Source organism: Primulina tabacum, chromosome 1, assembly GCF_025594145.1.
Source record: "Primulina tabacum isolate GXHZ01 chromosome 1, ASM2559414v2, whole genome shotgun sequence".
NCBI lineage: Eukaryota > Viridiplantae > Streptophyta > Magnoliopsida > Lamiales > Gesneriaceae > Primulina > Primulina tabacum.
Genome location: NC_134550.1, coordinates 49,118,751 through 49,144,437, shown reverse-complemented (window position 1 = coordinate 49,144,437; position 25,687 = coordinate 49,118,751). Strand labels below are relative to the sequence as shown.

Genomic DNA, 25,687 nt, shown 5'->3' with positions numbered 1-25,687 from the left:
TTAAATAAAACAATTATTTTTTATTTTACATAAAAAAAATTACTTGTTTATTTTAAATAAAAATAATTAAATATTTATAATATTATAACCAAATTATTGAATAATTATCAAGTTAAAATTTGGGGAAAAAATTTAAGTTTGAATCGACTCAAACTTATATTAAAATCTCATTCTAACGTTTGGTTCTTATTTCGCCTTTTACTATAATTGAAATCTTCGAATCCAGGACAAGGACCAGGACCAGAACCAGATCCGGGAACTAAGAACATGGATTTTGGAACCGTGATGGGATAGGAGATTTTAACAGGTTTAAAAATTTTCTAGGATAAATTTAATGGATAACGATGAGTGATCATGATCCGTTTACCTTTCATTTTCATCACACACTAGAGTGGTCCTCTGCCCTTAAATTCGAATGATTGGGCTTCATTCGATTAGTTATCGTTTCCAACATACAACAAGGACCACCAACTGAAAGTTGCAAATGGGTTCAAATCCATTTTTTTATGGAATAATTTTCTTGTGAGATGGTCTAACGAATCTTTATCTGTGAGGCGGGTCAATCCTATCGATATTCACAATAAAAAGTAATACTCTTAGCATAAAAAGTAATATATTTTTTAAGGATAACCCAAATAAGATATCTGTCTCACAAATTATCACATGTGAGATCGTCTCACACAAGTTTTTGTCTTTTTTATGACGTCCACAACTGTTGGTCAGATAAATCACACTTGATAAAATTTGTATGAAAAGTTTTTCGGTATTGTGTGGAATCAAATTCATGATCATTGGTCAAGAGTTCACCCATAAGAAACTGTCCAAATCCATATTGGATTCTAATAACACTAAATTTGGCATTACCTTTAGAAATTCATATTTCATCCATCCTTTAATTGAATATCTCATCATTGCTGTAACCTTTTTGGTTCACTTCAGGATCTACAAGTTCTTTCTTTCGGGCGCAGGGAATCATATGTTTGAAGACCACGTGAATAGCTAGAAACATGTAAAGTATTTGACCGATTTTTAATAGATCTTAAATAATCAATAAGTTGAAATCGATAGCAGATAGAAATATACGACCTTACATGCAAAATTTAAAAGGTTTATATAACAATAGAGATCTTATAAGGTGATTTTTGTATCGTGCTCGATTAACCATTAAATTCCAGCTAAGGTGCTTATTCATACTCTTGTCTAGTAGGATTCATTGGTTATACACAATTGTTTATCAGCATTTTAGTCTCAGCAAAAATGAAGATGGACTTGTCAGTGAATTGCAGCTAATCTAACACAAAAATATCAAGTTTATGATAAGATCTTAGGTCCAAACTCAATTGTAACAAATATTCCAAAACTAAAAAAGAAAAATATCGATGTGGACGTCAAGAATCAAGTAAAAGAGGCCGCTCAGTTTATTATTCTTTTGAGCCGATCAAAATTTTTGAGACGATTTCACAAGCTGGACATAGATAATCCTGAGGCGAGCAGTTAGTTCTTGGTTTTTAATTTCTTTTTTTAATTTCACAATTTATAATCTTTAATTTTAAATTTTAGAGTTCTTGACTTTAAATGGTGGTGTTTGCTTAATAGTTAGTTCAAATTGACGTGGTTGGTAATGTCTAAATAATGTTCATGATCTTCTTGTCTGAAACTTTCAAGATTCTACACTTACAATAACGAAAATACCTCGGCGGCCCCACATACGACAAGCAAAAGCGACTAGATTTCATTTCCTATAAATCACAAAGAATTACAGTTACAGACTTTATTCTCTACAATCACTAATACAACAAGACTAATTTCTGACAAAATTTTCTTTAAAAGAAAAGGAACACTGATAAATCATCACGAACAAAATGTAAGAAAAAGACTGAATTTTAAGACCAAAGAAGACCATCAAAACCAATATCCGAATTTGAGACGGGAATGTCACCATACTCATTTTGATCGGTTATAGCATCTCTTTGTGGTTCGATGGAGCCTAAATAAGGTTCTGATAGATCTTCTGATCTTTCGGATGGAATTCCATAACCTTTGAGAATGCTGGTTGATGAACCTAAAGCTTGCTCTCTCTCCAAAACAACCAAAAAGTTGTCTTCAAATTCAAAGATTAAATATTTGTCCTTGCAAGCTGATCAACGAGTACATACATACTCAAAAATTTAGTAGACCGTGACGGCGGAGTCTAATAGCAATTCAGGTCATTTTTAAGAAAATTCTACATCTAGTAGGACTTACAATCAACTAGATGAGCCAAGTGGTGAATATTTCTGATCCGCGTGCCATTTAACTTCAAAACCTGTCATTGACCCTACTTAAGTTTAGTTGAAATTCAGAAATCATGGTAAGCGTAGCATGCACACGCACACGCACAAGGGGGTAGATCCCATATGGAATTTTTCGCTAAACTTTTTGTCATCCATAACCAAAATTCCCAATTCCATTCCCCCGTACAGATGCACTCATATGCATTTCAAGTATGGGTATTTTTTACTTGCCTGCTCGTTGCTCATCTCTTCATATCCTACGTTTACTTCATTTGCCAATACCTGAACAAAATACAACAAAACAAATAGTAAGCCACAAAATGCCGCACACAGGAATTAAAACTGTGAAGAATATAACTATTTGTTACAAAAAGGTGTTCAATAATCCTTGATTTTCTTCAAAAACTCTCATTTTGATCCTCGATGGGGTTCAAAGATGACAAGTGGTGGAGGGTTCAAATTTTGTTTAAACCAATTAAACGGCTGTCCACACGTGTCCAGGAGTGATGTCAAAGGGTTTGGAAATAAAAGAACAAAATTCTTGAATGAGGGAAGACTCACAGCTATGTACATACCTGTGATAATATTACGATCTGTTCTCCTTCAAATCTTGCCATAGAGTATCGTGCTTTTGTTAACAATTTCAACTGAACATAAGAAGAAGGTAATGAAAATAAGAAGAAGCTAATCAACCGTAAAACTCAAGAAATACATGATAATGTTTTCCATGTTGACACAAGAATAACAGAAGGAAAGAAGAAGATAAAATACCCCAATGCTATCTTCGCATTCTTCTCTGTAAAAAACACACATATCAACAATATAAACTTGTCATACACTTGCAAATCTCAGAAATGAACAAATCTCAGAAAGCTACCCGATCAGAGGTTCTGAAAGAGGAGTAAACACCAAACCAGCAACAATTAAATATGAAGGCTGGCCTCCATCAATGTGGCAAGGAACCTTCAAGTAAAAATAATCGAAAAGAATAAATTAGTATCAGAGATTTTATCAGTATAAAAGGTAACAGTCAACCCAGCCACCATAAAAAAAAAACAATTACCAAATGAACTCGTGGATTTAAAACTACTTGAACTTTCATTGATTTTCCTCCCCTAATAATTCCAAGCTCTGCAACATCACCCGTAAACCTAACGAAGTATGATATTAGATCAACAAGACTCATGTTATAGAAACTCAAACGTACTTGCAGATAATCAATTTAGACTTGACTTCTAAGTTTAAGGGGAGATAGTCAGTTATAAAATTATAGAACCATCATCTTACAAGAATAATACCGGAAACATAGACAAAACATCTATGTTACAGACAAGCATATATTGTTGGAAAAGGATTATGCAGCTTGGGATGTAAAATTGATATTCTTTTTTCAATTGAAGTACAAAGTGGACAAAGATCAACTTCATGATGAGAAATATGAAATCGACTTCCTACTCGAGGTAACCTTACTTTTGACTAATAAGATAACGAAATGCTATACGCCCTGTTGACCGGAATGGTACTGTCCCTTCACATCCAACAGAAACATTGTTGAAGCTTACAATGACATCCCCCTGGAAGAAAAACAGGAAACAAATGTTATTTGATGTGCAGCATAGCTATAGTTCATACTGTTTGATACTGATAGTAGACAATAGACAAGGTTATAACGTGACAACATGACTAGCTCTTAAACCCCATTTATCTAATTTTTTCCATGGATTTGTTTGTGTTTTAAAATCCGCTAAAAATATGACCAACGACCAACCTTTTTCGCTAAACACTGAAAATTTTAATTTAACTTAAATTTTTAATGTGATAATTGAGTTTTCCAGAAATCTGTCGGTTCTTATTTTTTAAATTCCCACAAATCAAGTAAGCTAACATGAACTAGGGTACATAATTCAGTGTGTTTTTTGGCAATAAACAATCAAATTTGTTTTAAAGAATGCAGCTGCTCCTTTTATCAGGAAATTCTCAACATTTTATTTCCAGGAAACCAGTAAATGCAGTGGAGGATTTGAAAGACCAAAACTTAAACTGTCAGCTTCACAATCTAATTGAAAACATCAATAATTGATTTGAAGCACATAGGAAGACAAGAAAGGAATCAATACAAAAGGTGGAAAAGTTCATCAGTCACATAAAAAAATTAGTATATCAGATGTTGAATGAAATGGAGTAAACAAACAAAGCATGGACAACAAGATCGAAGTAACTTGGGTGAGGGCGTAGCAAGGTAAATAATAATTTGAAGTAAACCCATAAATATAGAAAAGATAAACAGAAAGCCCTATAAGACTTACGAAGGTAGATATACCTCCTTCAACACATTATTAGCATCGGAGGTTGGCTCAACTTTCCGCACAAGTACACCCTGAAAGACAAACGGTTTGTCGGTTATCAGAAAAACCATATTTGAAGCTTTTCTGTATCCATGTAAATCTTGAAAACAAACTTCTGCACAAGTACACACAAATCTATGTTTCCTTCTAGTTCACAAGAAAATGGCAGACCTCATTGGAGGGTACGTTTAAGCATGCCCTCAAAGCTGGGTTCTCCAATTTCTGCAACAGCACTCCAAGAGAAGGGAAACCTGACATTTATGCAAAGGTATTTGTTTACAATTTATCACAAGTAACAGAAACTAACACACTTCGTTTTGCGACAAGCTTACAAAAGAGAGAGTACTCTATATAAACAAACGACAAAACTGAATATAAGTAGATTGTAAAAATAAATAGATATAAAATGAGTTAAATTGCCTTTATATTTTCTGAGTGCCACATCTTTTAGGAATAATTCTAGAAAGGACATAACTTCAAGGCCTCGTGGGAAGAAAATTAGCCCAATTATCCGCAAGCCTAATACCCATACAATAGTAACTCAAATTTCTGAAGAATGGCCCCATCACCCATGTGATGAAGTACGAAAACATGGCTAAGTTCACCCCTAACCAATTTGCATGTACATGACTGATGACTCAAAGGGTTATGTGAACTTTTCTTCTACTTGAAAAGACATGTAGAAAGAGGTAATTTTTTGTTTCATGCCTTTATTTTACTATTAATTTCTTTCACCAAAATATTCAAATTGTTTTCTTGGGAGAGCATGAACATGCAAAATCTAACAATCCTGACGTCCAACAATCAGGATTGAGATCTTGACAATTATGCTTTTGCAAATACGAGGTAACAGGCTCACCTTAATGATTAAAAAAGCACATATACCTAGACGAAATACGTATGAATAAAGCAACTGTTTTGAGTATGAATAATGATGGTTTCCTCTCAAAGAAATGTCTAGCAAACTTGGTATATAAAAGTATCCCAGAATGTACCTCAAACATTTGAAAGAGGTAACAGGTAGCTTGAAAAACTCTCTCACATACATCATAATAAACTTCTTATAAAAGCCGAGAAACATCAACAACACCAAAAGTGACACATTAACATGAAAAGGTGATTTCACGAGGATGAATCCTCACCAGTGTATTTCCCATTCCTTTCGTAGTCTTCAAGAAAATGAGATACAACCGTACTAGGAATAACGTAGCCAATATTCTCAGCCTCATCGGATCTGTATACCTAAAGGTAAGGTCCTCTGAGAATATGATTTTATAAGCAAACCACTGTTACATAACTATGACCATGGTGCACTTTAAAGTCATGACATAAAGTCTGCACAATGATAACTGAGAAAAAGTATTGCGAAAAGGATAATTCCCACAGCAAAGCTGATAAATATGGAAGGCTAACATCTAACTCTAAAGTCAATGTATTTTCACAGTCAAATCTAATTAAACCTGAAATGCCACTCCAATGCACTCCCCTTGGTCATTGAATGCGGGGCCGCCACTATTACCTAAATAATGAATTATTAATTAGCAAAAGCAATGACGGAGTACATGGCTGGGATAAGGCAAAAATAGAGAAATAAATATTCATATTTTTAGCTATAAGAAACCAAAGAAATATAAAGCCATAATCAAATAATGAAATAAATAAGAACCAAAAACAAGAGTTGAGTTTATAAAAGCGAATTGGAATATACGGGGCACATCTGACCAACAATAAATTTGCTACCCTTGGAAAAGAACAACTTCTAATTTTAAAATATACACTTACCAGGATTTATGGCAGCATCAATTTGAATGCCAAGTAACTCAGAAGATCCATGAGCATACGATGTAACCTGAAGATGTATGATAACAATAAACAAAAATCGCAAGCCCTAAAATATAAGTACAAGACCCAAGACAATTAAGTAACATTATAACTGCAGTTCCATTTTTCTCATCGAAACAGAAAATTTGACATGCAAATAAGTAAACTGATAGAATATAATAGTGAATAAGCCATTGCTTTGGTCATTAGTGGAGAAAGTTGTTACAGTTAAAAACTGATGTAAATGTTTGCCAAAGATAGAAGCTTGAAAAATGAACAATTACGCCCCAGTCAAAATTTATCATAAGATCCTCACAAGATATGGAACAGTGCAATGATTATTTAGTCATTGGTCCTGCAAGAGAGAGAGACACTTTCACCTCAAATTTCCACCAAGTTTGCAACATCAAGATACACTTTTTTCTATCATCTTGACAATAAAAAAGACTTTGACATTTAAATTTTTTGTCTATCAGTAAATAAACAAAATGAATTTTTTTGTATCGAATTCATAATAACAATTCATCACCCAAAAAAGAGAGAGAAAGCAATATCACTTTCTAGAATAAAACTAAAGTTACATTTTGGATGTAGGCCAAGGAATCAAAATCCTTAATAATGAAATGAAAAATTTTGGTCAAAAATATATGATCTGAGATGTTGATAGAGGGAACAAACCTCAATTCTTGATACCACACCCTTCGACACTGATATAGTATCTCCTCCTAGTGGATATCCTACAACAGTCACTGAATCCTGCAAATTTGATAGGGAAAGTAATGAAGCTGTGCAAGGACAGGTGCTGAAGTTGTCCTTTATGGTTACATTAAAACGGACAGATGTAATCCCATATGTACTTGGAAGTTCATCAAATATGCATGTGATATACTGGAACGTGTAATATATGATGTATCAATTCAAATATTCAATTCCTTTTGGTTTCTCAACTTAACGAGTCCCACAATGGTGAAGAACAAAGAATGTAACATTGATTCACAATTAAACACCTGACAGAAAAGACAATCCATCAGTTATGAAGGGATGGAATCCATCCAACAGAAGGAATATATTATCATTCAAATGCCAACTTTGAAGCTCTCGTAAATTTTATTCATGAAGTTTATCAACAGAATTATGATCGACAGAATATTCAATACAGGAAACATGAAATGAAATTACTTCAGTATCACACTTTATAGAAGTAACACTCTTGAGCATGATGCGGATAGCATCAAAAATGAAAAACCTTCAAAACCGAGAGTTGAAATTGATGAAAATTTGAAATTCTTATTTTCATGACAAAGAGCAGGTGAAAAAACAAGGAATACTAGTCATAGATAGAGAAATACGATCAACTGAACCTGCAAATTAGGCAAGCGCCCAAAATGAAGGGGCTCAGATCCTTCCCAAAATTCTTTGCTCTCAACTGAAATCAGAGCAATGTCACATTCTAAACCCCTTGCCAGAACCTACAATAATAAAATTTGATCAGAGAGTAAATGGCATAATCAAATTGAATTATAGGCTAAGGTACATATAGTTTGTATTAGCGATCATACTTTTTAATGGCTTTATCAGTCGAAGCATAAAAAAAAGTTCATAACAGCTGTGGATAACTAAATTCTAAAGAAGATACCTTGGCAACATATTTCGTATCATCCCCCCTTCTCTTTACTTTGACCTGCAATCAGATCAAAAGTACCCATCAAATAACTATAACACACCTCTGGTGCAGCTAAGGACATGATGATGTACATAATAAAAATCCCCAGCATCTAAATTGCAGCCAGAGAATACAAACACAAAATGACACGCAAACCTGAAACACAATCACAGCAAAAGACCTTCAAGAACAAATTTAGAAGCCAAAGTATACAATATGCTAGAGAGAACGAGCAAAACAAATCTAAACAGAAAGCATCAAATAGAATGAAGAAGCTGTTTTGAAACAAAACTTGTTTTAAATTTGACGAATTTGAAATGTTTGAATGACGAATTGTTTCTAGGTATATGATGCACGGGCTATTCATTTCACTTTTAATGCATCAAGCCCATATGTACTGTGAAATTCTCCTAGTGAGAAATGTGTTAAAGCGGAGAAGCTTCAGATATTACCTGTGTATCATGTTCGACACAATGTGCATTTGTCAAAAGCATTCCTTCCCCGATCATGAAGGCACTGCGTAATAGAATAAAAACTATCATAATGAATTTAAAAGTGAAATAAAAATTAATCACTCTGCAGAATTGAATTTTAGTTAATTTCAAGAAAACTAAGCACCAAACCAGTTAGACACAAAAAAAGGTGCTAGTGCAAACGAAGGAGATGTAAAAGTCACATTTTTTGGAAAAAAGACATGACAAATGTTACTCAGACATGCCTTCCGGTACTCGTATACTGTCTTTGTTTCTGCCATGGAAGGGAATAGTCTGGTGCAGTGTGAGTACAATAAACCTACACAGAGGCAAAGAGGAATAAAAAATACCTGTAAAAGGGATGATATCCCAATAATTAAGCACGAAAATCACGACATGATTTAGAATATTGATAAATTTGTTGTTTGCAGGGACGCTAACAAGTAAATACTGAAAAAGGAAATTAATTTGTAAGCACGGCCATTGGAATAGACTTTGAGTTGTACAACTATATATCTTCCGACAACATTGACAAGTTATTAACCCCGTTGAGCAATAAAAAAAATTAACAACACTAAGCAAGCTTCATGAAACAAAGAACACTTTTTTAGCACAAAACAAAGAAAAAGTATAATGTATGTTACTACAATTCATCCTGAAAGCAATTATTGGTAAGAGACATCACTTAGTCGTGTTGGACTACAACACTTATTTTAATGATTCATCTATCTACAAGGTAAAATGTGATTGTCGAGAAGAGCATTTTGTAGGGAAGACAACTGCTGCCGTATATTAGAAACATTGGTCCTAACAAGCTGCTAAAATCAGAGATAAATTATAAACTAACAGAAAAGTTATCGAAAAATCAATCTTTTATCTATAAAATCACAGAGAAATCAGTTTAACTAGTCACGTTGCAGAAAAACACTTGAAAGGTAGATTGTAAATAGTAAATTGTATGAATGTTTGGATCGAGGTTTAGACCATAGGCTCTATGGCTATGTATAAAGATTAAACCTGAAAGAACAAGGTGGGATGAATGTAGAAAAAGTATGTTCCCTCATAAGAAAAACAACAAGAGAGAAACTGAACAGCAACTCCATGAAAACCAGATAGAGAACCCGAACCAAAAGTTGTATTCAGAACATTTAAATAGATGACGTACTTACCTTCACAACAGCATTAAGGAAAGCAGCGTCTTGAAGATTGTCAGCCTCTACCTAAAACTTATAACTGATTAATTTTAAGGAACTTAATTATCAACTTAGCCAATAATCCTTCAAATAATGTGCATGCAAATTACTGAACAGTTTTGACTAAATCCTACATTTAGCTATTCCTTTTTGATGTCAAACTTGTGATTTTCAGGTTCCATGCATAGCCTCATATTTCTCTCAATGAAAAAAACAATAAATTTGTCAAGACAATATAGGGATTAAATGCCATATATGTGAGTTGTACATGATTGAGATTTCATAAGGAATGAGGAATTGGGCACCGCGTATATGTACCTGCTGTTCCTTCGAGTCAACCGGAATTCCCTTGTTCCCTTTCTTCGGTACACCAATTGATTTAAATGCTGACAGTCCGGTTTTATTCTGACTACCTCTACCGTCTGACTTCCAAAATGTATTATCCTGAATATGTTGATCTCTGTTGAAACTTTTGTGTGATATCAAAACTATAAAAGCATGAACTAGTAATTATAGTGCTTCGTAAGCTTAGTAGTCCTTTTGCTTTAGGTTACTACACTGAATTCAATAAGTATTCTCTTGCAAGAAAGTAAACGAGCAAAGATGTATTGGCGCATCTTCGATTAATATAACTCTTTCTCCGTAGCTTGTTCAACTGGGCTTTCAAATAATGTTTTCAAATACAGGATACCAAAAGAATCTTAACAGGCTAGTGCTGTTTGTTTTCTTGCTGAAGCATTACTTCAAAAACCTAGTGCAAGAAGCCATCTTTTCCAAAGAGAGTAAATATGTATCAACTATTCCCTGCAACTCTCTTCATAAGCGATCCACGATCCCAACACGCGAACACTAAATAAATTTCCAGAATCGACACCTTTCATCCAATTAACGAAGATCGCTAAAACAAAAGAAACAATAAACCAGAGTACCTCATTGACGAATCTCCTCTTGTATTTCTTAGATGCTCCTTCGACCCGAGCTTCAGAAGACTCGGAAACGCAATATGTGTAAGGTCTGCGCGAAGTGCACAAGAGGTTGGACGAGTGACGGGAGTCGGCGCAAGCAATCGAAGCGGAGAACCACCAGTTAGCGGCTGCGATTGCCATGTAAAAATAACAGCAATGCAGCTGAGTTTTTGTGGAATGGAAAGTTCAATAAAAGGGGGGGAAGGGGAGAGTTTTTGGGTATATTACCTTATCCTCTGCCTTTTTTTAACGTTATTATTATTATTATTATTATATATTAAAATAGAAATAATAGAAGTTTAATAAATTTTTAGTGTTGCAACTTATGTGTGTTTTTATAATATTTTGTATAATTTATTTAATATATTTAAATAAAAATCAAAATATAATTGTAAAAAATAGTAAGAAATGACAATGTCATTTTGATATATGAATTTAAAAAAAACACACAATGTAAAAATTGAAGTTGTAACTTAATATTTAGATAATAAAAACTCTCCATTGAGTCACAGTGATTTATAATAAAATTTTAGCATTTTATTATTATATATAATTATTAAAACAAACACTTACATTTAAATATTTTATTTAATAAATTAAACTTAATAAATTAATATAAAATATGATATTTAAATATTTTTTATAAAATCTGGATATGTTAATAAAAATAATAGTTGAGAGGTCCGTAAAAACTATTATTCGAGGACACCAATTTTTCTCCTTTTCTTTACCCTTTTCTTAACAATAATATTTCAAATTTCTCATAATTCATCCGTTCTCATTCCACGACTCAATTAACACACGTCATGTTTCTCATTCCACGTCTCAAATAAGTAGTTTTCTCCCAAACTTATCAGTTCTCAGGAAAAACGATTTCTTTTCCAATTTCTCTCGGTTCTCAGAGATTCGCTTCCCTTGCACTCCGGGTTCTTTTTTCAAAATCTTACCACTCACTTTTTGCACATTGGGCTCTAGATTCCAAATCTTTCACAAAAGAGAAGGACTCAAAATTTTTACTCTCAAGATATCTGTTTATTTTTTACATCGTTATTACTATTTGCTTTGGTTTTTCTAATTTCTATATATTCATTTTTTTTTGAGACCATGAAGGAAACAGACCTTTTCTCCTCGGAAGAGAGACGGGAAAACCCTCCTTTATTGTTTGACTTTAACAGAGTTGTACTACATGTGTTCATTATGTTAGTTGATATACATTTTCTGTTAGCTTAGTTACTATAGTGGAGAAAATGTGAAAATGCATATAGGATATGCAGTTGTATTCGTATTCATATGTCCAATTATTTAGCTCAACAGGAAGTTTTACTTTCAGAAAAGTTTGAATTTTTTCGATTGAAGAAGCTAATTTTATGATTTTTTGTTTTTAAATTAAGAATTGTTATCTTTGTCATATTTATCCTCGGGAAAGTGGTAAGGGATTGCTAACAATTTGTTTCTCTGCTATAGCTGGAGTTTGAGCGTATATCATGTGATTGTTTGTTGAATATTTGTTCGAAATCTTTGCACTCAACTCTACATCAAAAGACACGGCTTCGAGTAACTGTCTAATGATCTCACAATGCATCGGGTTCATGTTGATTGTTGGTTTAAAGTTTGTTTTCGGTTTCTACTTTCTGTATATTGGATTTTTTTGATGCATGAATATGCTTTTAGGTTTTTGTGGTTCAATTTTTTTAATTGAGGAAGTTGCTTTTGTGGTGTTTTTTTTTTTTATTAATAATTGTTCTCTTTTTCAAAATTTATTCATAGCTTTCTGATAAATCATTAACACAGAACTACAAATCTGAAAAATTGATGTTAAATACTGAGTTGATTTATTACATTAATTTATGAATCACAAAAAATGTTGTTGCGAATATTTTGGGAAAACAGAAAAAAGGTGAAGGACCACGTGGCTGCCCAACGCATACGATCATAATGATTATGCTGTAAGTTTCTATTAGGTCATGGATCTAAAACTCATATTAGCATGATAACATAGAATTGATGTGGTAAACGTAAAAATATTGAACTTCATTCGGTTCCTCTTCCATCTCCGAACATCGGCTTACCCTATTTGTTAGATGTATTCTAATTTCTTCCAATGGGATAAACCTTCATCTCTTTGCCTCTTTTGGATTGATTTCCATGCCTACATTTCAATTCTTTGAATCAAGAAAGATGTATTATGGTGTATGGCCAGAAAAAATTTATATGAAAGCTTCCATTTATTGAGAATTGTTTTTTTTCATCTCCATTGTTTTAAATTTTAAACCACATGTGCACTTTTGATTTTATTTTCCATATTTATTCTCATCTCTTCCGATTTTTTTCTTATTCAATTTAAATGTTAAATCATGGATAATTTTATATTTATTTTAACGATTTAATTTTAAATCTTAGTGTTTTAATCATATTCGTACATATATCTTCAGATTTTTATTCTTAACTGCTACATCCAATTACCCTTTCCCATCATTATCTTCGTTTGCTTGCATCCACATTATTTCAAATTTTACATTTCAAATACAATTAGCATTCCATTTTACCGAATATATTCATATATTTTATTCTTTTTAAATTATATTTTTCACTCTCCTCAATTGTTCTTAGCACACCTGTAAACAAGTTGCTCTACTAACTGAGCTATATAGACTTTAGTGCGAATTCGTAGGTTCAATTCCTACTGGATGCACGCCAATGAGACCGTCTCACCCGTGCTCATGAATGTCTTTCTTCATCAACTTGAAAATCTTACTTTGTGCAAATCCTTCCCCATTGCTAATTACCAAGAATTATTGCAGTATGATAACTACTACATCATATTCCAAAACAAATATTCAAATATCAAACTATCCAATTTATGGAATTCTTCTCCAGTGAAAAATCAGGTAAGATTCAAAATTACATCTATTATTTTTTCATTCATGCCTTTAGTGTTTTATAATGATTTTTTCCAAAAAAAATGTTTATTTCCTTCTTTATGTTGATTCTTGCTTTCTATGCTCAATTTTATTCCTAACCGAATTCAAAAAAATTCTATATTGTTTCCGGAATTCTTATTGCAAATGTAACAATATCAAACTTATTATTATTAAGTGGGTAAGATATGAGACCGACCTTTGGCTTAAGTAGTTTAACACACTTTGCCCTGTAAGCGGCTCATGTTTGAGCCCTCCCACCTATAGTTTAGAAAATATCAAAATGTGGGTGAGATAATATTATATTATGTAATATAAATATTGCAAATGTAGCAATGTCAAAAGTTTGTTGCAAACGTAGCAATAATTGTGAGATGTTATGATTTTTTTTCCTATATTGTAAAATAAATAGTTTTATTCAAATATTCATATAAATTGTTACTTTATTTTGGACGCATGTCAATATTTAAACCTTTTGATGTATTTCAATTCCGGCAAAACAAAAGATATCCAGATTGTACAAGTGGATGTTATTGAAAAATACCAAAGAAATGAATTGTCGTAGAATGTCCAACTGCATATAGTATATTTTGATCAAATGTTGTTTTATTTGCGTTTCACATATATAATGTAGTTTTCCTATAAATACCAATATCTAACATTAACTTTACTAAATTTGTAGCCTATTAGGACACAGATTATTGATTTGGGTTGGAAAATCACAATCGGGATGAACACATATGACTTTAAATGTTTGATTTTAAGAATTTTTTGAAAACTTAAGAGTCTTACGTAAAGAAATTCGTTACACATTGTATGTTTTTTCTTATTTAACATTGAAAATGTTAAAAGGTATTTTGTTAACTTTTTTACGGTGCAAAGAGAATTAGTTGGATTGAAGCATGTGATATAACGAAGGCATGACAACATATACTTTTTAAAATTTTCTAAATGTTTCATGTACAACATTTATTTTAGTTTTATTATATTAAATTTTTCGGTAATTTTGTAAAAAGACATAGCAACAAAAAAGAAAATAGAAGAAAAAAACATTGATCAAGTACATATGTAACTTACTTAAAAAAAAAAAAAAAATGACATTCACTTACATTTCTTGATTTGTTTGTTTTCTTATGTTAACAATAAAAATAAGATTTGTCAATGATGATGATATAATAACAGTACTACATTACATATTATGAATTTTCAATATTATTTTAATGTAATAGAAGAATTTTTTAGCAATTTGTAGATGTTACTCTTGCAGCTCTAAATGCTTCCTGAAGATCGAGCAAATCACATTTTAGTTAGATTTTGGTTGAGTGCAAAGTGAATATGTTACATAAATTTTTGAACAATGACTGAAAATGAGATGATAAAAATATAATTCAAAGTGATGGTGAATATTTTATTTATTATCTATTTATTAGGTATTCAGTTTCAATCATCAATAAATTTTCTAAGTTTCAAAGTAATGAAATTTTAGAACTTGCATCAATTTATATATATAATTTATATCATATTATAATATTCATATCAAATTACAAGTGTCTAATATTTATTTTATAAATTGATTAAACAACATTTCAAATGTCTCATATTATATTACACTTAACGCGTGTGCCTCGATCGCTAGAAATTTATAAAGTATGTATGTGTTAATGAAAATATCTCGACTGTATTGTCAACCACAGATTCCATAAGTTATAAACCCTTGTTCAAACCATATTTCTTGACGATCATGACAAAAATAACTAATTTATTAATTAATAAAACGAGGACCACCAATAAATTGGGCATTTGGTCTAGTGGTATGATTCTCGCTTTGGGTGCGAGAGGTCCCGAGTTCGATTCTCGGAATGCCCCATTTTTGCCCAAATATGTCTTGGATTTTCTCTCCAACCAATCATTTTTCGCTACAGGTTGATGACGTGTACATTTCCCTTGAGCTTATTTTATTAATTGATAATAATAATTATGCAGTGATTGTCTTTCTTGCCTATATATCATAACCGAAACATTCATCACTTCTCAAAATAATTAGTGGATTGCTCTTTCAATTAGCACAAATAAACGAGTAAATATTTGACATAATGATCATTTGAAAGATCTCGAGATTTCGTTATGTCTATTTTTATTTCAAGATTATTATTATTTTTAAATTTTGTTATAATATCATCGCGTCTGCTTCTATTTAACAATTATTCTCTCAATTTTTATTATATTATTAAAATTTGTTATTATGTTATCCTTACGAGAACATACATTTTCCAAATATGTTTTTTTTTATATAATTTGTTAAATTTATAATGTGATGTAATGAAATTGAAGTGATTTTATTTATGAGTAGGTCTCTTGTGATACGGTCTCACGAATCTTTATCTGTGAGACGGGTCAACTCTACCGATATTTACAATAAAAAGTAATATTTTTCATGGATGACACCCAAATAAGAGATATGTCTCATAAAATACGACTCGTGAGACCGTCTCACACAAATTTTTGCCTTTATTTATTATGTTAAAAATTGTCATTAATCATATATTAGTTTTCATTTTATATTTCTTTATGTAAAAATATTTTTTAAAGTTTATATTTATTTTATATGTTGTTGTAATTAGTTCGTCATAAATTAATATATTAAATTAATGAAGATATTAGTTAAAATAGTTTATTGTCAAGTTATAAATTAGTATTGAATTAATTGTGAGATTATTTTGGAAATTATAGAATTCACCTATACATATCTATAAGACCACTAAATTGGATTTAATTTGTGAAATAGAATATTGTTGGATATATTGTGAAACTTGGTGAAAGATTTAGAATATTGAGACGAAGTTTTGATAATCAAATCGATAATTTGGATTTTTAGTAAATAAATTCAACTTAGTAATTTATGGGAAATAAGTTGGTTATTTTAGCTTTGTTGACAGATTGTTGATTTATTCGCCATATTATCTTATTCGTTAGGCCGAGGAGATCAAAATTGTGGATTTATTCGGCATATGATAAGTTTATTATAACATACTTGTTTTTCAAATTTAAATTACAATATTTTAAATGTTTATTCATTTAATTATGATTATTTTAATTATTTTTCAAGATGTTGAAGTTTTGAAGAGTTGGTTTCATGGACTTTTGTTACAAGATCAACCTCGTGAGACATTGGAGTCTGCTATTACATAAACTATAAAAATTGGCTAGAGGCTTTGTGTAATGCTTGATAGAACATACGAGCTGCATCGATTTCAAGACATATCTCATCCTCATCGTAATCAAGAACCACCTCGCGCTCACGTAATTTTGAAGAGTCGTCTCAGCCACACTGAAGTTTGCTAAGGAGGCGGAACTTCTCACACTACAGATTACCATGTGTCATTATAACCAGTTTACATGGACGGGAATCATGGTTTCCAAACTTCAAATGAGCCGTGTATTCCTTCTTTAACAGATATGCTTATAGGTGGATATGGATGGAACACGAATAGAATGAACCCAAATTATAACATGTCACATATTCCCTTCCCAATTGATATTCGGAGATATGATGTATGAGAACCTAAAACAACCAACTTAGAGGCAATATGAATGATGAAGATTCAGATGAAGAAAATGTGAATAAAAAAGACACATAAGAGGAAGAAGAAAATATGAATGGCGAATATTCTAAGCGAAGAAAATATGAACGAAAAAATATGAATAATGAAGTTTCAGGTGATTGTGGTATGATGAAGGAAAACGAGTAAAACGCCGGCCTAAATGTGGAACTGAAGGGTGTTTGTAGTTAAATTTAGTTTTCTAATTTTATTGCTATTGTGTGCTAGTTTTATGTAATTTCATTCGACTATGTTGCATTTTATTTGTATTAATTGCATGTCTCCAATATTAAATTCTATTTTACTGTTTTTTTTTATTATAGTTGTATGTTGTCAATATTAAAGTGGTAGCTTTACTTGTATGCTTCTAAAAATAAATTATACGGTAATATATTTTACGGTAACATAAACTGCTAATATCTTGATTCATTTTCTCATTGAAGGCATTGTTTTTCTCGAATGGTGGGTTGGTCCATCTCATTTCAAATTCTGGTCATTCAATTCCTCTCTTATCTTCGTCTTTGACGTCGGACTGGATTGGGTGTAGCTCGAATGGTGGTGTATCCTAATAGTGATCATCTTGAAATGCATGAAATCTTCCTTCATATATGATTACGTATTCTCTCATCTAGAACCATGGCTGCACAAACATAGAATCTAATCCAAAGCGCTTTTGTCGTATAATTTGCACGAGACTAAAAAATTCTGAATATTTTCCATTTTCCACAAGAGCATTCATGTGTTGTTATTGTGGCAACTTGGACATGTTTACCTCGCCCTGGATGCCCCCCGATTTTCACGGTTGCCTGCTTAGCTCTTATCTCGATGCGACTTACACTATGTTCGTTGGATCTGACCATTTATCATATTTATGGAACATAGTCAGACCAATATTGGTTATTCTGGATCATATGTTGACATCTTGTGATGCGGTCAATAAAATATTCCGCGCGTCATTGGAAAGTTATTTTAACTATTGTTATAATCGGAAGCCGACGAGAACCCTTGAGAACACCGTCAAGACACTCATAAATATTTGTTGTCATGATACCAAAGCGCCAACCTCAATCATGGGAAAGAGCCAACTTCATTTTATCAATTTAAGAAAAATATGTGTGTATTTGGTTCTTGTTCTTAATTTTATTCATTATATCGTCAAATTTTCGAACCTAATGTTGTGATCCTGCTTGCCAACAAAAGTTTTTAGATGAACATTTTTGAATTGTGAGTTGAAATTAGAGTAAACATGTTCAAGGCAAAAACGGTGTGCACTACATGGATGATTAATATGAGGTATTCATTCGATAGCACTAATGATGGCTTGAATAATATGCACACGCAAAAGATTCAAAAACTATTTCCATGAATCATAATTCTCCTCATCCATGAGTGCAGACGCCAATGGTAGTACTTGATTGTTGGCATCTACATCTACGACAATAAGCATCTTATGTTTATACTTTGTATATAAATGAGTGCCATCAATGCTAATAATTTTACGGCAATATCGAAACCCATCTACACATGGTCAGAAAGCCCAAAAAACATAGTTCAAAACTTTTATTGATGGGTTGCATGTTATAAAATGCCTCACTTAAAATATGAAATTTCATAACCATATTATTCTTTGATAATTTGTCATTTAATCTCGCAAGATGGATTGCACTTAACAATACCAATAAGATAATAGGCAATCAATGTTTATGTGGTCAATCCCAACCTGACTATAGACAAGTGTGTCGATCACCATATTTGGTGATCTAAAAATAACCCAGATTTTCTTTCAAACAAGTCTGGAGGCCCCATCCACAATTCATGCTCGATGACCTATCCTTGCAACATACTTTTCATATAGTCAGCGTGCTCTCAATGACATGATACTCACATCTTATACATCTAACAAAAAATTCTTTAACAACTGCAATCAATTATTTTTTGTTTCTAAAAACCATGTTTTTATGTAATTCTCTTTTTTGGGATTGTAGAAGCAAGAATGTATCCCACATGAGACACCAGCTTGCTGATCAAATCCTATCATGCTTAGGTCTTGTGTAATACATGGCATGTAAGACTCAAGAACATTTGTTACTGCATTATTTTCGATGGTCTCACATTCAATATATGCATTGCACGTCGGAATTAAGACTCAACATAAATTGTAAAGTATCATCATCAAGGACAACTTGTGTTTATACTAAACACGATATGTGCATATACGAATATTTGGTTGAAAAGTTCAACCTAAATTTCGTGTCATCGATATCTAACTTCCGACGAACTATTTCAATCAATTCACATAATGTCGTAGATCTAGTTATACGAATTAACTTCACCCCTTTCATTCAATACTATAATTGATTGTTCCATGTCTTACGATAACATTACCACCAATATATAAAATTATCGAAACAATGTCCATGCTTGCATTTAAATATATCAAACCCCTGTTCCATATGGACAGCCTCTTCTGGCCATTTGAAAAGCCAAAGGTCAGTCCAGCTAGAAGAGTTAGGCAGATCGAAGGCTGCAGATCGAAGGCCATCCATAAAAGAATTTTCCGAAAAATAAAAATAGCAAAAGCCAAGTGAACCTTAGTGGGAAATTTTGCCTTGATCGGTCCTACATTCGACGCACTCAGGTCGCGCTCGTACGCTTGCACACAAGTCAAGCCTTTTTCCATTGCAAATCGGGCCCATGATTTGCACCCCCTGTGCCGGCGTGCGCGAGAGAGAGTTTCTTGACCAATTTTTCTTACACATTCATAAAGTATAAATCAATATAAGTTCATCAATGCTATGTTCATTTTCCAGTGGGACATTTCCCACTTACCATCTACCTAGGCTTTGCTTGTCCAATTTCCCATTCAAATGAACAAGCCCAATATACAAGCCCAAAATAAGTCCAACAAAATATTGTTGAGTTGCATGTAATTTTAAAAAATAATTCATACTGTTAAATTACATAAATTATGAGATATAATGAAGAACTAGAAATTATGGATGATTTCTTTACTGATGATCATTTTATCCTCAAATCTAACAAAGAAGAACAATTCATGGATTTTGCATCTAAGTTAAGAGATCTTTTCATATATATAACCAAGAACATCGAATGCACAGAGTTGTATACATTTTAAAGAAAAATTTACGTCCTTTATCCTCATATAAAAAAATCCGTGATTCAGATAACAACAAAAAATAAATTATTTTTACAGAATTGTCGGGATTCGCAGTCATGATAAAAGTAATATTTTGATGCATCAAATCGAAACACCTATTAAATTGGACCTGATTGATCAATAATTTAACTTTTCAGAGTTAATTCAAATCAAAATTTGTAAACATATACAAAATAGTGTAGTCAATCAAAACAAATATCCAGATTTTTAATTGTTTAAATAAATAATTCCAATCCCCCGTCTAAGGACTCCTCGAATAGTTAAATACCCACTCCCCCGTCTCTTGCAAGGGCGGGGGAGTGGATACTAATCAATTTTTTTTTTAATTTTCGATTTTTCAGTCCCCTTCCTCTTGCAAGGGCAGGGGATGGGTAGGGAAGTTTTCCTTCCTTGCCTCTTCCACGGAACAATATCTATCAAATTTTTTTTATAATAATGCTAACTCAATACAACCATATTTTCATAATATAAAAATAAAAAAAAAAACAATATTTGGATAAAAAAAACAAGAAAGCTCTATTTTTAGGAACACGTGCCGGTAAAAAAAGGCAGGAATATCTCTATAATTTTTCCCCCAGCCAATGCGAGTACATATACAAAGGGAGCAACAACGAACGCACGCACGCGCGTATACATGGATGGCGTCGCTTCTTTTCCTCTGGCGGTTTTCAGAGAAATCCGTCACTCCTTTTTAACGGTCCTCATCCAATTATTCGTCCTGCCAAAAACTTTAAACTAGAAAAGAGAGCAGTATCAACAGAGGCCTCACTTCGCCGATTCATTAGCAATGGCTGGCGACTCCTCTTCCGGTAACAAATTATTTCCATTTTCAGAATCATTTGATTTAAGTAGGTTTTTTTTTTTGCGCAGCTGATTTGTCAGATCTTTGTATGTACTTTGCAGTTTCCCATTATTTTGTTTCTGTTATGAGATTGTGCATTTTGTCGTGGCTGATTTGTAATCCGAATGCAACATTATTAGGATCCGGCGGATCGAAATGGGGAGTCTCGCCATCCTACGCAATGTATCACTTTGGTACTAGTGGAATATCTGTTGCTGCAGCAACCGGGATTACTCATCCATTAGGTTTTTTTTAGATTCTACCTGTATTTTGCTCCAAATTTCTTGTTTGATCGATATTTTTGCTAAAGGCTTCTCTGGTATTGTTTTGTCATAGTATTTTGATGAAAATCACGATGCTGTTTATAGTTTAGCTTACTTTGAGTTGTATACATAATACAATATTTATTGTCAATCAAACTGGAGTTTAGATTGAATCCGCTCAGCTTGAAAAAAATAATAGGGAACTACTTCGGATTGTTGCTGGATCCCTGGTCAACAGGAAACATTGGCACTCGAATCAGTTATCTTGGCCAATCCTAATCAGATTAAGAATTCTGGATGCTGGAAGCTTTAATTTTCATTCATTTAATGATGCATATGAAATTTGCATTACTATCTGAGATTCTGAATATTGACAACACACTGTAAATAGCTATCAACCTCGAGTTTATTCGTCATCGAGATTTGTTAATTATTATTTGGACTATAAGGCAAAAGTACTGTTAGATAGGAAAAACTAGGTTCATATTTAGTTATTTACAACTTACAAATTTATTGATTTATTTTTTGGGGAAAAGTGTTTACCTATTATCCATCTCATACCATGATATTATCAAAGTTATGAATCTAGTAAAGCAGGGTGTAGGTTGAGTCTATAAGATACGATTTGAGTTGTCCAAGTTATTGTCTACGTGGCTCGTCAAAGTAGAAATGTTAGTTTGAGACTTGAGTTTTATCCTTTGCTTTAAAGTGCATAATTTAGCTAATACTGGAATGCAGATGTTCTCAAAGTTAGGCTGCAAATGCAACTTGTTGGCCAGCGAGGTCCATTGATTGGCATGGTGTGTAATCATGATTTTAAGTTTCTATGATCAAATTCTTGTTTCATAATAATATAGGAATAGGAGAGATTCCTAACAATTGTGTTGATTTGTGGTGGCATGTAGGGAAGACTCTCTTTGCAAGTAGTCAAGAATGAAGGACCGAAGTCCTTGTACCTGGGATTGACTGCTGCATTAATGAGGTCAGTTCTTTATGGAGGTCTCCGTTTAGGATTATACGAACCATCAAAGTATGTCTCTGAATTGGCTTTTGAGTCCACCAATGTCTTGGTGAAGATTTTTTCTGGCGGATTCGCTGGCGCTGTTGCAACCGCACTCACCAATCCAGTGGAAGTTTTGAAGGTACTAAATTTAAATGTTTATTTACCATTTGGTGAAAATTTTGACTTTTTCTACTTTTTCTCAGGTTCGGCTGCAGATGAATGCGAAAACCGCTAGTGGGCCTATTGAGCAAATGCGAAAAATTGCTTCAGAAGAGGGGGCGGCAGCTCTTTGGAAAGGTGTTGCACCTGCAATGACCAGAGCTGCTGCATTGACTGCATCGCAACTGGTGACATATGATGAGTCCAAGAGGGTTAAGTCCTCGCCATTTATTTTCACTCTATTTTAGTTGATTTTAATCTTGAATATAGTGTGAAATGGCCCTTTCATCTTCCACAATTCACAAATGCAGGCTTTGAGAAGACGGACCTCTCTTCAGGAAGGATTTTACCTTCATCTCTGGTAAACTATCATTCCTTGTATACATATAATTTGTTTCCGTTATATTGTTTTGTGGGTTGTTTCTTTTAATTAATTTGGCACTGTTTGTAATTTCCACTACATTAAATCTGTATGTATCACATTTGAAGCAGAAGGATTTTCCAATTGTGCCGCCACTGAAAGGTCCCCTGCTGCTCACTCTAGAGTCTAGATTAAAAATGGGAAGGCATGAAATTTCAATATTTTAGGAACTAGACTGCCCCTTAAATTTACCCAACTGCATTTTTCTTCTTCTCTTTTATACCTCAAAGTGTTGATGTACGTCCTTTTCCATGCAAAACTTTCATCTTAGATGAACCAAAAAGGGCTATATGAGGCAATGCAAGGGATTTGATGTCGTATTCCACTATTCCTTCTTATATGTTCAGAAGTACCTGTAAATGGTGTCTCCAAATGAAACGACATCTTTTCGTGAGTAGAAAAGCATTGAAAAAGATTGTAGAGGCAAGGAGCAAAGAAAATTGAGGAATAAGTTAATTCCTAAGGAATTGGTCATCAACTTAAATTTCCATGTTATGATATAACTTAAATTGATACAGAGATAAGTAGTTCTGTCTTAGAAATTCAAAATGGTCTCATTTACTTGACTTTCGATGCATTGATACCTCAACTCTATGAAGTGATGTATTCTCTGGCAGTACGAGTGTATAATGTAATTTTTTACATTACATACTTTTTCAGCTGTTTCTGACTTTAGATTTCTTCATATGAAGTGCAAGTACGATAGCAGGCACAGTGAGTACGATTGTGACCGCTCCCATTGATATGGTCAAAACCAGACTTATGCTGCAAAGAGAATCTAAAAGAGTTGGAAGCTATAAAAATGGAATCCACTGTGCATACCAGGTTGTGTTTTTTTTTTCCTTCTTTATTTGTACTCAGTTTATATTTCTATATTTCGTGGATTGATCGTTCTTTGATTGATAACAGCCACCCTCTATGCAACAGAGTTTACTAGTTTTTGTTTCCGCTTTGGTTGAAAACTTGTTACCATGCTGTTTTTAGATACAATTTTTACATGTGCTAAGATGTTTGAAATACCTAGGATGGTGGTATGCTAGCCTGCTTGTCTGATGCCACATTGTTTATGATTTCAGGTTCTGCTAACAGAAGGTCCTCGGGGTCTTTACAAAGGGTAAGTTCAATGTGTAGCCATTAAATTCACATCCCACTATCCACCCCATAAATCAAATATGTTCGGTTGCCAACTGTGGCTGACGTTGGATTTCCATAACTGATTGTGTTATCTATGTGCAATTTTCTGAAAATGCAAGGATTCATCCCCATATCTATTGCCCCTACTCGCCGTATTCTTGGGTTCATCCTTATTTGAGGGGGCGATTTTTTCTGTGCTTCCGGCTGGATTGGTCTCTATTTGCATTTCATATTCCAATGCTACGCATTTTCCTAAACCCATTCTTTTTCATCTCGATAGCCTTCATTAATGTTCTGTTCTTTTATTTGATAACATCCTGAAATTGACCAGGGGCTTTGCCATTTTCGCAAGATTAGGTCCACAGACGACTATAACCTTCATACTCTGCGAGAAGCTGCGTGAGTTTGCCGGGCTAAAGGCGCTTTAAGCCATGAAAATATATTCACAACTGATACAAGCAAAACTTTTTATCGATGCCTGCTAAAAAATAGTAATCGATGTCTAATTGAAAATAGATTCATGATTTGTACGTGCTTTTATTTTCATCGAATCTATCAAGTATGTGGCTCATTTTAGTCGTTGTATGTTTATCAATAGGTGTATCTCTTTGGGGAGCCATTTTATGTTTACGTCATCGTTTTATTTGTTAAAACTATAATCCATCGTTCACAAATATCGTTGAGAACAAGGATAAAGTAGATTGCTATGCTTTGACCTTTCTCATTGTTCGTCATTATACTGTTAACAATTTCGTATGAATGACATTTTATTTCCATCCATTGACAATGCGCCGAAACAAAGAAAATGGGAAAAATGAATCATTTGTCAAATGCTTGATTTTAAGGTGCAAAACTTTATAGAGTAAAGAGTCAAAAATGAAAACTTTGATCCAACCATAATCGAAAAAATAACACAAGTAAAACAAATCTCTTTCCATTATAATATTTTTTTTAACTATAAACCTAAGCCTATTATTAATTATTAAATTTTAAAAGGTGAAATTTGAGTTGGCAAGAATTTTGCATGCAACGACGGATGAATTAGTCAATTCTTGAATAGGTGGTGAAATCTAAAATATTATACAAATCACAATAGAAATAGTATTATATATATAGTAGTTGTTATTAAATTGAATTTAAATTTTAACTTTTAAAAAGGGCCAAGTAGGAGGGGGTGGGGACAAACATAATGTGATACCTGGGAATGGATGTAATTTTGTAATATATTGGCGGGACAGTCTGGCATCCTTATCCTTCACCCCCGTTTTACTCACTTAACCACAAATATGCCATCCGTGTAAAAGTTGAGGAGATCGGTACCGTTGCCAACTGAGAACGGGTCAAACTCCGGTAAGATGTTTTTTAGTTTACTTTTGACTATCTTTATCTCAAGTTTTAGGAATTTTTTTTTTCTTTTTATATGTTTGTAATTTTGGTT

At 32.9% G+C, this 25,687-nt stretch overlaps 2 protein-coding genes and 1 non-coding gene across 4 annotated transcripts; 2 read left to right on the top strand and 1 right to left on the bottom strand.

Annotated features, from left to right (window-relative positions):
* Positions 1 to 1,711: 1,711 nt before the first annotated feature.
* On the bottom strand, positions 1,712 to 10,967 carry LOC142545790 (protease Do-like 2, chloroplastic). The gene is made up of 21 exons (XM_075653171.1): positions 10,698 to 10,967; positions 10,087 to 10,212; positions 9,745 to 9,795; positions 8,821 to 8,894; positions 8,555 to 8,618; positions 8,076 to 8,120; positions 7,801 to 7,908; positions 7,118 to 7,195; positions 6,401 to 6,467; positions 6,079 to 6,137; positions 5,761 to 5,860; positions 4,790 to 4,869; positions 4,594 to 4,650; positions 3,744 to 3,847; positions 3,337 to 3,424; positions 3,151 to 3,236; positions 3,045 to 3,069; positions 2,849 to 2,920; positions 2,505 to 2,555; positions 2,245 to 2,305; positions 1,712 to 2,137 (listed from the first exon to the last, which is right to left on the bottom strand). Exons 1-21 carry the CDS (start codon positions 10,872 to 10,874, stop codon positions 1,884 to 1,886), a joined length of 1,827 nt encoding a protein of 608 aa, XP_075509286.1. The 5' UTR covers positions 10,875 to 10,967; the 3' UTR covers positions 1,712 to 1,883.
* A 4,478-nt stretch (positions 10,968 to 15,445) lies between these two features.
* TRNAP-UGG (transfer RNA proline (anticodon UGG)) lies at positions 15,446 to 15,517 on the top strand. Its single transcript has one exon. It is a non-coding gene; the product is annotated as a tRNA-Pro (tRNA).
* A 5,498-nt stretch (positions 15,518 to 21,015) lies between these two features.
* LOC142545777 (uncharacterized) lies at positions 21,016 to 24,902 on the top strand. Of its 2 annotated transcripts, none has more exons than XM_075653159.1 (9): positions 21,016 to 21,237; positions 21,410 to 21,514; positions 22,271 to 22,332; positions 22,438 to 22,674; positions 22,739 to 22,906; positions 23,006 to 23,055; positions 23,808 to 23,940; positions 24,192 to 24,229; positions 24,607 to 24,902. In XM_075653159.1, the coding sequence occupies exons 1-9, from the start codon at positions 21,216 to 21,218 to the stop codon at positions 24,650 to 24,652; spliced, it is 861 nt and encodes a 286-aa protein (XP_075509274.1). In that variant the 5' UTR covers positions 21,016 to 21,215; the 3' UTR covers positions 24,653 to 24,902. The 2 variants fall into 2 exon arrangements, with proteins under 2 accessions (XP_075509274.1, XP_075509267.1); XM_075653152.1 differs by having other exon boundaries at positions 21,018 to 21,237; positions 24,581 to 24,902.
* Positions 24,903 to 25,687: the final 785 nt, after the last annotated feature.